Raw genomic sequence first — 16,380 nt, 5'->3', positions numbered from 1 at the left:
TATGCACAATGGCATGCAATAGGAATTCTTGCAGTCTTTAAATTGCAATCAACAGCTGTTTGTGTGCAAGACCAACTGCACAAGCAGCGATGTTAAACAACATAAACTCCAAGAAATTGACAAATATTTCAAATTAAAGCATAGTGAGTAATAGCAATGAGAATTATAGAATAATTGGCTAGTTATCAACTTTCTCATTATTGGCAATTTAAAACTGGCGCCTCCCAAATGCACAACAATCGATAATTTGAGGGCGCACCTAAAAGTAGGCAATTGAAAGTTATGCCAATTGGATAAACGTCTACCGCATTTCAATAGACAAACATATTTCGGACACCTAAAAGTAGGTAACAAAATTTTGCGTGACATTGCCAGAAGCAACGTGCGTTAAATTCAAATCAACATTTTATTAGACAACATTAACATTTTAAAATGTATTTGCAGTGCTCATAAATTCGTCAATAAAAGTCAAATTATATGTTTACGTACTTGCTAAGGCAGTCGAGACAAGACAAGAGATGAATGTGAGCTTATGACGAATAGAATATATTATGACTAAGCTTTCTAATTCGCTGAAATTCCCATGCGAAGGGGAATTCACGCATCAGTCATTCATGCGCAAATCGAAAGTCGGCTGCTGGGGACCCACCTCAGCTTTGGGCCACACAATGCTCTCGATCCAATCCAAATAGCTGGAGACGCGCGTATAAATGCTCGGCGGTCCGCTGGCACAGCCTTGACCCAATGATGTGATTCCCACCACGAACCATTGATTCTTGCTGCGCATGAGCAGGGGTCCACCCGAGTCTCCCTGGCAGGTGTCGCCCACTCCTCTGAGATCACCGGCACACATTTGACTGAGTGCCAAGCCTTGCGGCAAATCCTCCAGCTGATAATGCGGCTGACATTGTTGTTGTGTCACATGCTGCAACGACACCTTGAGCAGCTGCTTTGATGACAGTCCCGCAAATTGGATCTGACCATAGCCAATGGCAGTGAGTTCATCCATCGGCAACTCTGGACTCTGCCACAGACACACAATGGTCCGTGACGAGGGTTGTGTGGCGTCCAGTTCGAGCAGCGCAATATCATTGTAGGCGCCGGTATCCGTATAGTCGGGATGGGTGAAAACGCGTCGTATGGCATGATTCTCGCCCATGCCCTCGGTCAGATTCTCGCCACCCAGACGCACCGTCGCCGGCAGCTGTCCGCCAAAGTTGATGCAGTGCGCCGCCGTCAGCACAAAAGTGGGTGCAATAAGTGTGCCGCCACAGCGATAGAGGATGCTGCCATCGAAGTTCGCCTGCCAACCCAAGGCGGCCATGTAGGGGAACTCGCCGTATTTAGCTGGCCTGCCGCCCACAATGGAAATGCCAAAGATTTTTGAATCCTCGCAAGCTGTAAATAAACAATGGGAAATTTCAGCAAAAAGTAGAATATAAAGTACAACGAATCCACTAAGCACCTTGTTCACTTGATCGCAGCTGTGGCTCTGGTTCAGGCTCCGGTTGTATGGTAGGCGTAGTAGGCGTGGTGCTGTTGTTGTCATGCAGATCGCAGCATACAAACTGATCGTACTTCACAAAGTAGCATGTCTTGGGCAGCACACTTTGCTCGTTCCAGCGTCGCAAGGCGGCGGGACAATCCTCGAGCAATTTGCAACTGCCCGGCACCCGTTGATGGTCATCTGTGAAGCAATCATCGAAGGATTCCTTGGGGAAAATGATTCCACGCTGCGACAGTGGTTTAATTGCTGCATTAGCGACTGTAACAACAAAAATATAGGGGAAGAGGGAAATTTCATTCATTGAAATATGGGGAACAAAAGTGAAATTTGCATTGTTATTATTTTATTTACCTGCAGCTTTTGCTTGTGTGACCAGCAACAACAACAAGTACGACAACAGTATTGCATTTATCATTTTGTGCGTTTTCTTTCCCACTTTTTCTTTTCCTTTCTTTTTTTGTTGGGCTTTCTCAACGTCCCGCTTAGTTGCAAGCTCGACTTCTAAATGCGATCTGCGATTTTGTGTGGCTGCCACTGAAGTTGGCATGCGCTGCGCCTCTCATAAAATACACCAAAAAAAAAAACACAAATACACAACAATCGAAACCAGCCAGGCAACTTCAAAGATCTTGTTGTATAGCGTTTGGACTTTTTTTAATTGACATCTCAAACAGTCGCGGTATCTTTTCCATTTTGGCAGGGGGAATTCTCAATGACGACAGCACGTGCTCTCGGGCAAAGGTACACCGAACCGTGACCGGTTTCGCGATTACTGTTCCTCATTTTTATTTGTGTTATTTTTTTTTTCCTGCACAAGCAATTGATTTATATTTGCTCATCTTCGACGAAGTGCTGTGTTGTTATTACGCGCCATTTGTTATTTGCGCAAGCTTCACAGCGTGTGTCATTGGCGCCATCTGGTGAGAGTCTCTGTAAATTTCTTGAACAACAGCTGTTGTTAGCAGCATCGATAAATGCGAATGCTAGGCGCACTATTCAAACTGTTGATTAAACTAATTTTCTGCTGTTGCACATGTGTGTAAGTTAACTACTAAAACAAACTATTAATTATGTAGTTAATACTAAAATATAAAATAAGCTTTTCAACCGATACAAGTGAAAAATGTACAAAATAACAGGAAGTATCGTAACACAGTAGTATCGATTATATCATGCAGTGTGACCCTACATTAAAATGTATTTTTGGTATGTTTTAAACTTGAGCTTGCGGTCACGCTGCGTACCATTCGGCAATTCAGTCGAAATTAGTTCTTTGAATGCACCGGACGCGGTCGAAGCACGAGCTTTGTGTTGTATTTAAAATCGCCCTTATTTGGCCGGCATTTTACGCGCGCTCTGTATTTACAATTTTCTGCAAGCGACGCGTGCAACAGGACGTAAACAAAACGCAACGGTAAAAAGAGTTACAAGACTGAATGTGAAATTAAAAATAGACGCGCGTTCGTGCGTAATTCAATACGGCGTACATACAACTTTAAAACGTTCTGTTCTGTTTCAGAGTAGTCTGTGTTTTTTGTTTTTGTTGTTCTTGTTGTTGCTTGTGTTTTGTTTTTAGTGCAATATTCCAAGTGTACGCGAATTTACATACACACAAACAATCGCACACACACACACGCTAAATAATTGTTCCAATTTGAATGGGGATCTCGCGCTAGTGCTGAAGGTGAACCAGCTGCTCGTTTAGCTGGTTTTGGGTTCAACTTGTAGCTTGTTTGTTGTTTATTGTTTTCAAATTCAAGTGCAACCCTTTTGTTTGATACCAAATACGAAAATGACGTCATGGCCAAATGATCGTCATCATTGTGAACATCATCATCATAATTAACACGCGCGCTTCCTCATTCGATTTCGATGTTAGATGAATCATCAGCTAACAACGATCGCTGCATTTCAATCGGTATTTTGGCAAATTTATCGAAAATCGACAGCTATTGAATGTAACGTTCGTTGTGACTTTCGATGACGTCAACTTCGATAGCAATTATTAAATACGTTAGTCATGAGCACGTAAATTGAAAGTATGACTTACTATGTGTATTTGTATATAGTTACAAGCATTGTTTCCGTCACATTAACAAACAATAACACAAACAGCAACAACAACAACAACAACAATCGATTTGTGAAGCGCAGCCGCCGCAGTTCGCTGCTTGTTCTTATCAGCTGATAATGAGAAATTGTTCAAGGCAGCAGCTTTGATAAGATAAGATACAAATATGTGTAGATACAGATACAGATACACGCGTATCATGGCAATGTGCCAAAAACTTTGTTGCCATTTTTTTTTTCGTTTTTTTCTTTGTGATGGTTTGTGGAAAAAACATTTCTTTGTCAAAGGATTTGATTTGTATTTTACAAGTTGTCAGTTTTGTTTGTTTAAATTTTAGAGCCACATCAAACGGATTTAATCGAAGTACAAATTAGACGAGTTACAGCAAACAAAAAAGTAAACACAAAAACCGGTTGCAAAAATAAAACAACATCACAACAACAGCAACAACAATAATAAGCAGTAGCAACAGGTGAGTTCAATGTTACTACATTTAGTTTTTTGCTCTCTACTGTTTCGTGTGTGGGGGGCAGATTGAACAGGTGGTTCGATGATAGGAGGAGGGATGGTAAGAGGAAGGGGGAGGGGTCACCCACTAACAGCTGTACTTTCACCAAAAGCAGCAAGCAATCGACAAAACTATTTATAGCGACAAGTACGCTTTTAAGTCATGCACATTCCAAGCATAAAAAACGCCACGAAATCGCCTTCACTCCAGTTTTAAATATTTTCTCAACAAAATTATTGTTTTTATAACAAGGATCTACCATTTCATTACATTAAAGCAACAAACATACAAATTGATAGACTTTTAAGCCATTAAAATTTCTACGCAACAAAACTTATTAATAAAAGCTTAGAAAATTACAATTATTCTTTGATATCATAATAGAGAGAAGGTTCTAAAAAATATATATTAATAGAAATAAAAGACATCTTAATATTTCATTAAATATAATAGATTTGCTTATTTTCCTATAGCATATAAAATAAAAATTAAAAAGGCCAAAAAAGCTCGTAAATTAGAATATTTTGCAATCCAAATATTCTAGGAACTAAAAGTAAAGTTATGGAAATGCCGAAAACTGGGTTGTTTCATTTTGTATTAAATAAAATTAAGTTTAAAATCAACTATTTACAAATCGAAATAGTTGTTCAGAAAATATAATTTTTAGCTGGCTCTAATTTGCGAGTGTCTACTGTAGTCTCCGAAATGCAAATCAAGTACTTAAAATACATAGTATGAATATGTATGAAATAAATGGGTTTAAATAAAAAGAACTCGGAAAATGAAATAAGTAACGAGTCCTTATCGAAATACATTTCCGCTCTAATTTGTTGTAATTATTCCTAATTCATACATTTTAACATAATGTATATATCTGTGCGTGTGCGTGACCTGCATTTGAAATGCGTCATTCATTTTGGATTCGGATATGTTTTAACGCAGCCATCTAATAAAATGATCTACGCCAATTTCCATAGAGTTCAGTTCTCAGTTCCACCCGAAATGCGCTGCATGATCTCATTTTTCGGCAGGCAGTTTAAACAAACCGAAACAACAGCGACGACGACGACGACGACGACGTCGAGAGTAATTCAAAAAAAATAATAAATGAAAACAAATCTTTGCTTGTTTAGCACAATTTTCGATTTATGTTACTATCGCCTCTCGACATGCATAAACTTTTCAGTTTTATTCGCCCCGAAAATTCACTGGAAATAATCAGATTAATTTATATAGATGTGCTTTAAGTTTCTCAAATATTGTCAAGCTAAAGTATTCTTATCCTTTTAAGGGGCTTTTCAAATTAATCGACAGCTTAATGTTAAGCTTTATTTTTTGTGCAACAATTAGATTTTATTTCCAGCGTAGTGTTGAAATAGCTCATCAATGGAACTAGAGGATTAGAGCATTTTTGATGAGAGATTTATGGACTTGCAAACTGCTTAATTTGTTAGTCGTTTGTTAGACACAAATGAGATTTATGCCATCCAGTGATCGCTATAAATAATTAATGCACTTTCCTTAGCCAAAAACAAATGAGAATATAATGTGACAATGGCGAGGCTATTCAACCGGAAAGAAGCGAAAGAGTTGTAAGCTGAGAAGCGTAATAAAGTCAAATAGTTGTGACCATGAAGCAGATCAAGTGCAGTGCAAAAGAAATGGGAAAGAAAGTGAATGGAAGACGGAAGATAAGCAGCAATTAAATAGAATACAAATTAAAGGTAATCTAAGATTGTTAAGCCACATCAAAAGAAAAGCACCGACAACAGGAAATGTTCTCTCTCTCAGACAATTTATTTGTGGCATATTGCAAGATATATATTTTTTGTGTTAATTATTTTTTTCTTTTTCGCATATGAAATTACATTTGATGTGATGTGTGAGTTCTTTGTCGTCGACACCTTTTGGGAAAATGGATTTTTCTGCTAATTTTTTTTTCTTTTTTTCTGCGGTTCTTTTTTTTTGTGTGGTTTGGTTCATTCAACTTGAGAGGCCGTTCGGCCAATCCCGTTGGCTGTGCTTTAAAAATAATTTGAACTGTATATTTTGCTTGCCTTGGTGTTCTGGCTTTCGTTTTCCCTCCACTTTTTCACGCTCATATTGTATGTGTAACATATATTTTTTAATTTTACATGTCGAATATATGGCGTGGGTGGGGAGAAGGGGGGAGTGCGTGTGCCGCAATTGCTGTAAATTGATATGGAATTATGTGTGCGTGTGAGATTGCGTGTGTGTGTGTGTGTGTGTGTGTGTAACCTCATTTGCATGGCGACAATCAAATGCAATTTGAGATTAGCAGGCCATCAAGCTCGATAGGTCGCCGACTTGCTCTCTGGACTGGGATGTGGAAGTGGGCGAAGGGCGGCAAAAATACTTATACCATGTGTGATATGTCGTAAAATGCCTATAATAACGTTTACAACATTCTAGAGATTCCGCAAAGATACAGTCGTCTTTCTTTTAGAATAAGAAGTTATTGAAAAATACTTTTGTATAGGGGACGCTTGTCTGACAATTTGGTATATTTTGTACTCTATGGTATATTTCGATTGAAGTATTTTATCAATATACCAAATAATAATTTGACAAATTATACGAATAATACCGAAATGCTTTGCCTTTATTCAAAATGGGTAACAGGTATCTCACAGTCGAGCACACTTGACTATAGCTTTCTTACTTGTTTGAAATAAAACTAATCATAATAAAAATAAAATCCTTACGAGAGACTTGCAACACCACTGATTTTTTATAGTAAAGATTTGAATTAAAAGAAATGATTTCAACATAAAGGATAAATATATCGGATAAATTGTAGAATATAATGCCTAATGAAAAATAAAAAGAACTTAAATTCTTGGTCTTTACTTACCTCTTTAATTTGACTAAATAATGACAAACAAATTAAGTTTTAAATGTCTAAGAAAATAATAAAAATAAACGTATGCAACATATTTGCAATAAATTATTATTTTCATTTCATAAATAACTAAAGTACATATTTTTAAATTTAATTCAAAACAAAAATAAAACAAAAATCCTTAAGCGTTAATATTTTTCTATCAATTCTTAAACATTCCAAATTTAATAATGTGCATATCCGATATTAAAGTTTTTTATATGGAAATGATTAACATTCATTTGCATAGGAAAAAGGGAAAAACCTTTTTAAGTATTCCTCGAACTTCATTTCCCTTTTTTTGAGCTACGCTCACAGCTGCAAACAAAGTCGAGCTCAAACTATGGAACTTTGAAAGATTGTATCAAAGTTGGCTTTCTCCTTGCTTTGCATTCATTTGTTATGCTTGATTCGCTTCGCAATGGGCGAGTGGCCACATCCATTCCATCCATATAAAGTGGGTCACATAATGACCCGCTAATCAGGCTGCAACAAAAAGAAAAAGAACTGCTGCAAAATCGGGTTGAAAATGACAAGAAAAATCCCTTATTCACTTTGTGTGTGGGGTTGGTTGCCATGGCAGGTAGTTGTGGCCAGCTGAAGGGGGGAAAGAAGAATGAGGCTCCCCATTTTCGGCCCAGTTTTTGTGTTGTGGTCATAAAACTGTCAGGCCGACCATTTGCCAAGTCGTCTAACGTCTGATTTATGGAGCAGAGACCCCCAAAGAAAACAGAAAACAGAAAATATTCTCGTAGAACGAAGAAGAACGCATCGCATGCATTGCGGCCATAGACAAAGTGCAGACTGTTGGGCAGCCGTAGTTATAACTATAGATCTGTGTGTATTATATAGCATTATAATGGCTAATTTGGCAGCATAAGAAATTGAGAAGGTTTTACTTTCATAAATTTCAAATACTCTACGAAAAAAGAATTGAATAATATTAATAAATAGAACAAGTTTCGAACATTCTGTCGCTAAAAAAGAACTGAACATTTATATATTATATATAAATATTCATATTTTATAAATTTCGAATACCCTGTGAAAAAAGTGTTTCTTCCGCTAAAAATTGCACATTAAAATCGATTAAACATAACATTCCAATTTAACTTTTATAACGTAAACAAAAAGACTGTATTGTGTATGAAAAAATGAATTTGTAAAATATTTATCACTGGAGTAATTAGTTAATCAGAAAACAGATAAAAACAAGAAAAATAGCTACAGTCGAGTGCAGTATTATTCATAAAATATATAAAATGAATATACCGCAAATGTACTAAAATATAGTGATGGCTATATTTGGTATTTTACTTATGGGTTGCGAGTATAATAATTTATTATACTAATTACTTAGTTTATTATTAATAAAAAACATTTAGTATTCTTCATTTCAATTATGTTTATTTTCGAAAAAGGCTCAAATATTAAATGATTCATTTTATTTAAATATCAGTTTTTTTTAAATATAATGGAATCATTTAATATTTGATAATATTCACCTTTTATTCTGTATTTAGATGTTGTTTAACTTCGAAAATAATCAAAAATAGTATATACCTAATTTTATTTAAAAAAAAACTTATATACTTTACTTTTCAGTCAACATGTCAAATAATTAATAACATTTTAAACACGTCTATCAACACTTCAATCTTAAAACTGGTGAATAGTAATTAGCTAATAATTGCGTTCAAGTACTTTAAAATAAACTGTGATATTACATTTTGATACACACAACACATAATTTATTGTATAAGGCAAAAACTATTTCAATGTCTATTCGGACTGATTAGATTGGTTGTCAGGCGATTAAATAGCCGAGTTCTGCGAACTATTTATACAATTGTGTTATTTATATGTAGTTACGTGTACGTGTAAATATATAAATCAGCTAATCTAATCTCTAGTATTTATTTTGCTAGGGTATCTTGCAGTCGAGTTCAGCTCAGTTGCAACAAAGCATTGCGTGTAAATTGAGGGGGTGTTTGGTTTGGCTATTAGAGAGGGGGTAATGTGAGGGGGGGTGGGGTACAGCAGCGGCGGCGTCTTGCAATTGCCTTTTAAGTGAACTCCCCACGCAAAGTGTGTCAAATAGGCCTCAAATGGATTTTCCCTTTGACTGCATTGCCGTTGTCGCAGTTTTATTGATCCAAACACACACAGCAACATAACATAATTGCCCCACTGTGCAGATGACGCATTCATTTGTGACGAAACACAAAAATGTTACTGCAATCGATGGCATCCAATTGTCCAGAACCAAATAAAACACTAAAAACACCAATAACATCATCAGCATCATCATCATCATCATTCTTCGGTTGATCTGTCGCCCACTCGAGTTCATTTTGTAGTCGGCGCCAAAAAAATTTATGAATAAAACAAAACAAACAACAAACTGGCAACGTAGAATATTTCCAACTCAATTTGGCAAAATGAAAAATACAAAAATACAAAATGTTGAAGGCTAGCATAAAACAAAAAAAAGAAAGAAAAAAAACCCAGAGTAAAGAACTAAATTGAGAGGTGTCTGACGAAAGATCTACTACAAATATTTGCTAGATTGCTCAAGCATCTATCCTAAGATGATTTTACCAGAGACCAGAAATCAGCTATCTAGACAGACTGTCTCTCGAAATCTCTTGACGCGAAACCATTAAGATATGAGAGATAAATGTTACGAAAGCGCATCCAACAAATTACTGAAATAATAATTACGCTCATGACTCATGGCTGGAAATGTGTTTATTTTTACACCTTGGAATAACTAGACTAAATTTGAATTTGGGATTCGTGAATGCAATTTGAAAATTTATGATGTTTTTGGCTCGACTTTTTATTAGATTCTGTGACCCTGGAATCAACTGCAAATTAGGTTTAGTACTTATTATTTAATTACATTTTACTATGTTGTATTTCGTTGTTGTTGATTTTTACTACAATGAAATCACTTAAAAATTAATGCTGAATTTTACTAAATTGTTCTTAATAGCTTTTATTCATTAGTATGTTTTTTAGTATTATTTGTTGTATTTAGTATTTTTCTCATTTCCAATTTGTATTTGCTGGGAAATAACTTAAAAAGAATTACAAATGTGTATTAAAAAGTTTTTTATATCTGCTTTTAACAATCCATGCAATGAAGACTACTTACTAGGCAAATAATCCTCTATATAATTTTGTATTTAATTAGTTTGGATTCGGCTTCATTTTAGAACACAAAATGTGCTCATCTTGCGACTGTAACTTAAGAAACAATATCACATTATTTAACTATGATTTATGAGTACTTCGTAGCTGTCATTCTTATAAATAAATTACAAAGTGCGCAGATAAATTAGTTCAATTTCATGAACCTTACCTTTAGTATAATAATAATAATAATAATAATAATAATAATTGTATAGTAACTGTAACTGAACACCTCGTATAAACGAGTCGTGAACGAAGCGACGACAATTTATTACTATTGTATCATCACTTGACAATGTAAACAAGTAAGTGGCAAGGAGAAGAGAGGAGAGCGGGGAGGGTTGACTAGACCTTCAGTTAACGATCTTTGTTTTTGCCAAATTGCCCGTGAACTTTGACTTTGTGTGAATCACAAATGTGATTTTCAACTGGAAATCTAGCTCGTTGAATTTGCACATTGACGGGGCACTCTTGGGTCATGTTTTCATTTCAGTTAATTGAATCATCATTCAATGTGCCGCCATCCCCTGCCATTCCCCTGCCCCTTCATTTCCAGCTCTTTCGTTCCTACTGATCGTGAGCGTATGCAAATGAATATTGTATATATAAAATAGTTTGCCACCTTAAAAATCTGGTTTCCAATTCCATTTACGTTTGTCGACCCTCAGAGGCATTTAGTCAGCGGCCCATCAATAGAGATTTCGATGAATAAATAGAACTCTGAAGAGCTGGCAAAGATAAAATAAAGCTGATCACATCGTCGAGAGCTCCTTAACTATGATGACGACAACGCTCCAATTGTTTGTTGACTTACTCATTTTGTTATTTATCATTCGAGTTGTTCGTTTTGTTTTCTTTTTTTTGCGCAAAATTTGAATCAGCCACACACACAAAAACAAGTTGCAAATGTTCTCGAGACGTGCTGCGATTCGAATACTCAAAGATATCGTGAATATTTAGTGGAATATATGAATGTGATTTGAATAAGAGTTGCTGTACAGAAGTACTTTAATTTAGAAAATGAAATAAAAGAACGAAATTTATAAGAGATAAGTGTTTGGAAGTAACAAAGAATTTTTTAAACGTACAGAACTACTTCAATGTATTAATTTAATAAAGAAATAATTGTATTGCTCAACTGCTTACTAATCAACCAGACAAATATAGAAATAAAGCAAGTCTTTGTTCAAATACTAAGTATATAATAATAGCCTGTAAGTTTGATAAAACAAAGCGTAGAATGAGACAAGGAGGAAAGAACTTATTATGAGAAAGAAAATGTACGTATTTATGATCCAATTAAAAGTCGATTTTATATAGAAACTTGACAGCAACTATTTTTAGTTGAACTGCAATTTTCAGTGGGAAATTTTCATAATCATTTAAAACTGAGTCAGTCGAATTTTAATATGCAATCCAAGGCGATAACTTTAATGTTTGTTTCAACGAAAAATGTAGTTGAAATAATCGTAATTTTTGAATGCCACAGAAATGAATAACAAAAATGTGAACTTTTTTTTATCAACAATTTAAATTACCCGCATTTAAGATATGCGTGTTGCGTTTTTGTGTGTTGACTTAGGCACAATAAGTAAATTGTTCCAGAACTATTCAATTTGAGCGAAACGCTGCTAGAGATATAAAGGCGAAAAAAAGAATAACAATTTGAAATTGTTTATAAGCAAACAAATTGACTTCAAGTATTCGGCGAACAAAATTTCTAGCTGCCAAGTAGAAAAATTCAAAAAAATTAAAATGAAGCAAATAATAAGAGGGGGAAAAAACGATAACAAAACAATAAAAATCGTTTTTTTTTTTTTTACTCTGAGCATAACCTTGCAACCAGGCGGCAAGTCGTGGCAAGTGGCAAGTAGCAAGTAGCAAGGCAGACGACAATGAGCAGCCGAAATAAACAATATATTGTCCGGGTCCCAATCTAAAGATGTATTTTTAGAGAGAGGGAAAGATACGTTTTGCAGCTGAAAGTTGGGCATGTGGCAAGCATTGGCGGCGGAAACTGCAAAGAGGCCGCAACGTTGCTTGCCACTTGCTCAATCAGCACACAGCCAGATGTGTGCCGGAAAAAGAGAGAGAGAGAGAGATAGAGAGAGCAAGTGAGAGGGAGATAGACTGACAAACTGACCACCCACACAACATATTGCAACAGTCGATCAACTTGTGGCTTGTGTCTCCCTCTTCTCTTATCGTCACATTTGTTTGCATGCCTACAACAACGATAACAACAACAACAACGATAACAACAACAAGCTCAACTATGACTGTTAATTACCCATAAAAAGTTCAATCGAGCATTTGGCTTTCCCTTCCATTTGACCCCTCTTCTGATGCATGCAACGCAACACGAACGTGACTCATTTGTTGTCCAAGCTAAAATACACTACTTACGATTACATTTTTCCAATATACTATATAAAGTATATAGTATATACTATATACTAATGAGTATGTGTCTACAAATCGCGTTCACAGTTTGAGTTTGTGTCACGTTCGCCTTTCCTTCCCTTCCTTTCCCTTCCTTTCGCGTTGCGGCTAATTACTTTAAACAAATTAACTGAAATGATGCGGCAATTAGTTGCCTTTATTTTGCCAACAATAAAAACACGGCCTGGGAACATCATTCTCAAGTTCAACCTGCCCAAAAGTGCTTTTGTCTCGCAGTCGTGTACTTACTTTACTTACCTCACTTTAAGGTCGTCCTCATTTTGATCGTGATCTTTTATTGATCATGAAGGCAGTGGGGAAGTAGGCGGAAAAGCTGAAAACATGATTTTGCTTTATTATATAATCACTTTATTATCTACACTCTTTTTGTGTAATTAATTAAATTTAAATTTATCGCATTTTAATATAGATACATATTCATAATTCGCAATGTAGTTTGGTATTTAAAATAGTTATGTTTTTATTGACTTCTATTTACATTAGGTAGAAACATTGTTATATATAACTACAGTAGTTATGACAACTGAAAATTTTATAGCGATCGGATAAAAGTTGTCAAAGTTATTTAAGAAATACTTTTGTATGACTAAATGCACCAACAAAAATCAGATCTTACCTGCTTGGCTGTTCTCTATGGTATATTTTGAATAAAGTGCTATATCAATATACCAAATATAGTCTTTGGTATATTATAAGTATTTTAGTGGTATATAATAACGCATTGTTCGACTTTTATTAAAAATGGGTAGCGAGCACATTCGAATGTAGCTTTCTCACTTGTTTTTGTATTATTCTTAAATTGCTTTTGATTTAAATGTAAATTTCAATTTGACACATTTTATCAAATCTAATTTTATTTCAATTTCAAATTACGTTTGTAAGATATTCTTGCTATCAACAAGCAATAGTTAAGTTACTTCAAATGTTTAAGTAACAATTTCGAAATATTTATTTAATTTCATTATAGTTTTCAGTTCTGTATTTGATTGTTATTTTACTTCAAATATTTGTATTATTTAAATATTATGTTCCATTTAAGTAGAGATATTTCAAATTTAAAATTGCAAATACAATTTCACTCATTTAGTTTCAAATTACATTTTTAAATTTAAATTAAGTATAAATATTATCAATTTCAAATTCAATTTTGCACACTTTGCTTATCTTGGATTGTAATAATCCCTCCGCTGTCTTTGCTGTCTTGATAGTTGAGAACTAACGCTATGTGCTTCAGGGTCAAGCCCTTTAATCGATTGCCAAGTTAAGTTCAAGTTTCGTACAGTTTTGCACAACCGCATAACAGTTTTGCGATTTGTTTTTCATTTCGACTTTTCCGCTGGCCAGATCGGCGCCTACGAGCTAAAGCAAAAACAGCAACAGGTAACCGCAAGTAATAGGCGTCGTTATCTGTGTATATGTGTGTGCGACTGTGTGTGTATATGCCTGTGTATCTATCTGTGTGTGTGTGTGTTGCGGTTTTGGCTTTTAGTTTTGGTGCTGCCTTTGGCCTCCATCGCCCACCGTTTTTGCCCAGAACCCGCAGCAATATGTTGCAAATAACACAATTTTCATGCTTTTATGGGGGCTGTGTGGGCTGTGGGCGTGGCAGTTACAAGATACCACAACACAGACAAAGATGCGAGCCACTTGAAATGATGGACTTCAAGTTATGCAGCACTTGAAATTGGTGAAGAAATAATGGAAATTCTAGCAAAACAAATTATAAATAAGAATCAAAAGGAAAAATACTGAAATTAAATACCAAATAACTATGATAGTTTCAACTAATGCATAGGGGTTACAAATAATAAGCTAACATCTTTATAATGACGATAAAATATGTTATAAAAAATATGTATTATACAATAAGAATCTATAATTTACATGAGAGTTAAATAATGATTTTAAAAATTAGAAATATATAATTATGAATCGTTAGCTTATAAGCAAGAATCGAAGGGAAAATATTAAAATAAAATACCAAATAAATTCAACTAGCTTACAAAGAGTCTAATAATAAATTAACATCTTAATGATGAGGATACAAATATATAAGAAAAATATGCATTATTCAATAAGAATCTATAATTTACTTAGTATTTTAAAAAGTCTAAATGTTTATAATAATATTGAAGCTTCTTAATAATAGATTTTACGCTTGAAATCAGAAAAAAATCATTGGCAATTTTGATCGAAAACTCCTACTGACAAATTTCAACAAGTAAGAAATCTGCAGTCGAGTGTTCTCAACTATGAGATACCCGCTACAGATTTTGAATAAAAGCGAAATAGTGCGGTATTATTCTAAAAATATACCAAATTATTATAGCGCAAATACAAATATTACTACATTTAAAATATACCGTAGAAAACAAAATATACCACACTGTCAGCCAAAGTAACTAGAAACCGTAGTAAGTAAGCGTTTTATGCCACCTTCTGTCTGCTGAATACTTTTTCTTCTTGCCCATGGGTAGACGATGCACTCATAGGAACTAAAGTAAAGTAGAATAAAATGCTAACATCGTAGTTAAAACAATTGTAAATATTGAAATTTCTTAATAAATAGTTGAAATATAAACAGTTGCAGCAATTTGTAACACCCAAGCACATGGAGTTAACAGGGTATAGCCAGCGGAAGTCTGCCCCCGCCCCTCTGTCACTCCCCCCGTCTGTTCTGCTGCACTGCCAAATATGAAATGTAATGGGTCGCCGCTTAGACAGCACGTGACTCTCCAGTCCCAACTTCAACTCCAACGCCAACTCTGGCGACTTGCAATGCGCTCACCCATAACTCCTCAACACGTAAAATGTTATTGTTGTAGTTGTTGTTGTTGTTGTCATCCCCCTTGCAAGGGGGCAGTGGGAGGGGAGAAGTTAGTGGTATTAGCGTTACGCATGGCCAAGCAGTTGGCATTGGAATTTCCATTATCCATTTCAATTTGATTACGAACGAAGACAACGCCCCAAAACAGAAAGAGATCAGCAAACTGCATACAGTGGCTTATGAAATTCTTGGCTCGCCTTGCTTGCCCTTAACAACCTTAACAAATTAAGCATTTTATAACGGTGGTCTAGATGTTCAATAGCATCTCAATGGCACAGCGGAAGTTAAGAAATGCATTCGATGCTTCGCTGGGTTAAGGGCGCGGCGTCAACTTCTACTGCAGTGGCTGTCAAACTGTGCACAGTTTTTTCCTATAATTGAAATTGCAGACGGCAAATAATTTCCGGCCATGAAATTCGAGTGCACCCTTTATTTTTTGTACTTTTCGAATTAAGTTGTTGTTTCAGTTGCTGCTCAGCAGCTGCTCGCCAGGGGAGATGCTCTTTAATCTAATTAAGCGGGCTGAGTTTTTGGTTCTGATGACGAACTTGAGGATTATGATGGCGACGATGATGATGACGATGACGCTGATGATTGTGTCCCCTGCGTGTTGTTAGCTTGTGTGAGCTTCAGCATTGTTTCCACATATTCGCAATGGAATTCTGTGCTAGCAAAGTTGTTGTGTCATCTATAAGTACGATATGACACTAGGATAGAATTTGCAAATTAAATGTTTGCTTTGCTGCCGCAAATTATTCTCTTAAGAATCCCTAAAGCGAGGTCATGAATACCAAAGTTGTGCGAATTTCCTTTGCTAAACAACGTTTTGTGCAATTTTGCGGAATAACTTTTATAAAGTTAGCTGTATGGATCTAAAAGGTTTATCATGATTTATTGTAATCTT

At 35.4% G+C, this 16,380-nt stretch overlaps 1 protein-coding gene and 1 long non-coding RNA gene across 2 annotated transcripts; one reads left to right on the top strand and one right to left on the bottom strand.

The window, feature by feature from the left end:
• Positions 1 to 416: 416 nt before the first annotated feature.
• LOC117578032 (serine protease snake) lies at positions 417 to 2,414 on the bottom strand. The gene is made up of 3 exons (XM_034263144.2): positions 1,859 to 2,414; positions 1,466 to 1,765; positions 417 to 1,398 (listed from the first exon to the last, which is right to left on the bottom strand). Exons 1-3 carry the CDS (start codon positions 2,052 to 2,054, stop codon positions 605 to 607), a joined length of 1,290 nt encoding a protein of 429 aa, XP_034119035.1. The 5' UTR covers positions 2,055 to 2,414; the 3' UTR covers positions 417 to 604.
• A 348-nt stretch (positions 2,415 to 2,762) lies between these two features.
• Positions 2,763 to 4,052, top strand: LOC127565258 (uncharacterized). Its single transcript, XR_007954628.1, has 2 exons — positions 2,763 to 2,921; positions 3,916 to 4,052. It is a non-coding gene; the product is annotated as an uncharacterized LOC127565258 (long non-coding RNA).
• The last annotated feature ends 12,328 nt before the right edge of the window (positions 4,053 to 16,380 follow it).

The sequence above is a fragment of the Drosophila albomicans genome, chromosome X (assembly GCF_009650485.2).
Source record: "Drosophila albomicans strain 15112-1751.03 chromosome X, ASM965048v2, whole genome shotgun sequence".
NCBI classification, from domain to species: domain Eukaryota; kingdom Metazoa; phylum Arthropoda; class Insecta; order Diptera; family Drosophilidae; genus Drosophila; species Drosophila albomicans.
This window is presented reverse-complemented; position numbering and strand designations above follow the sequence as displayed.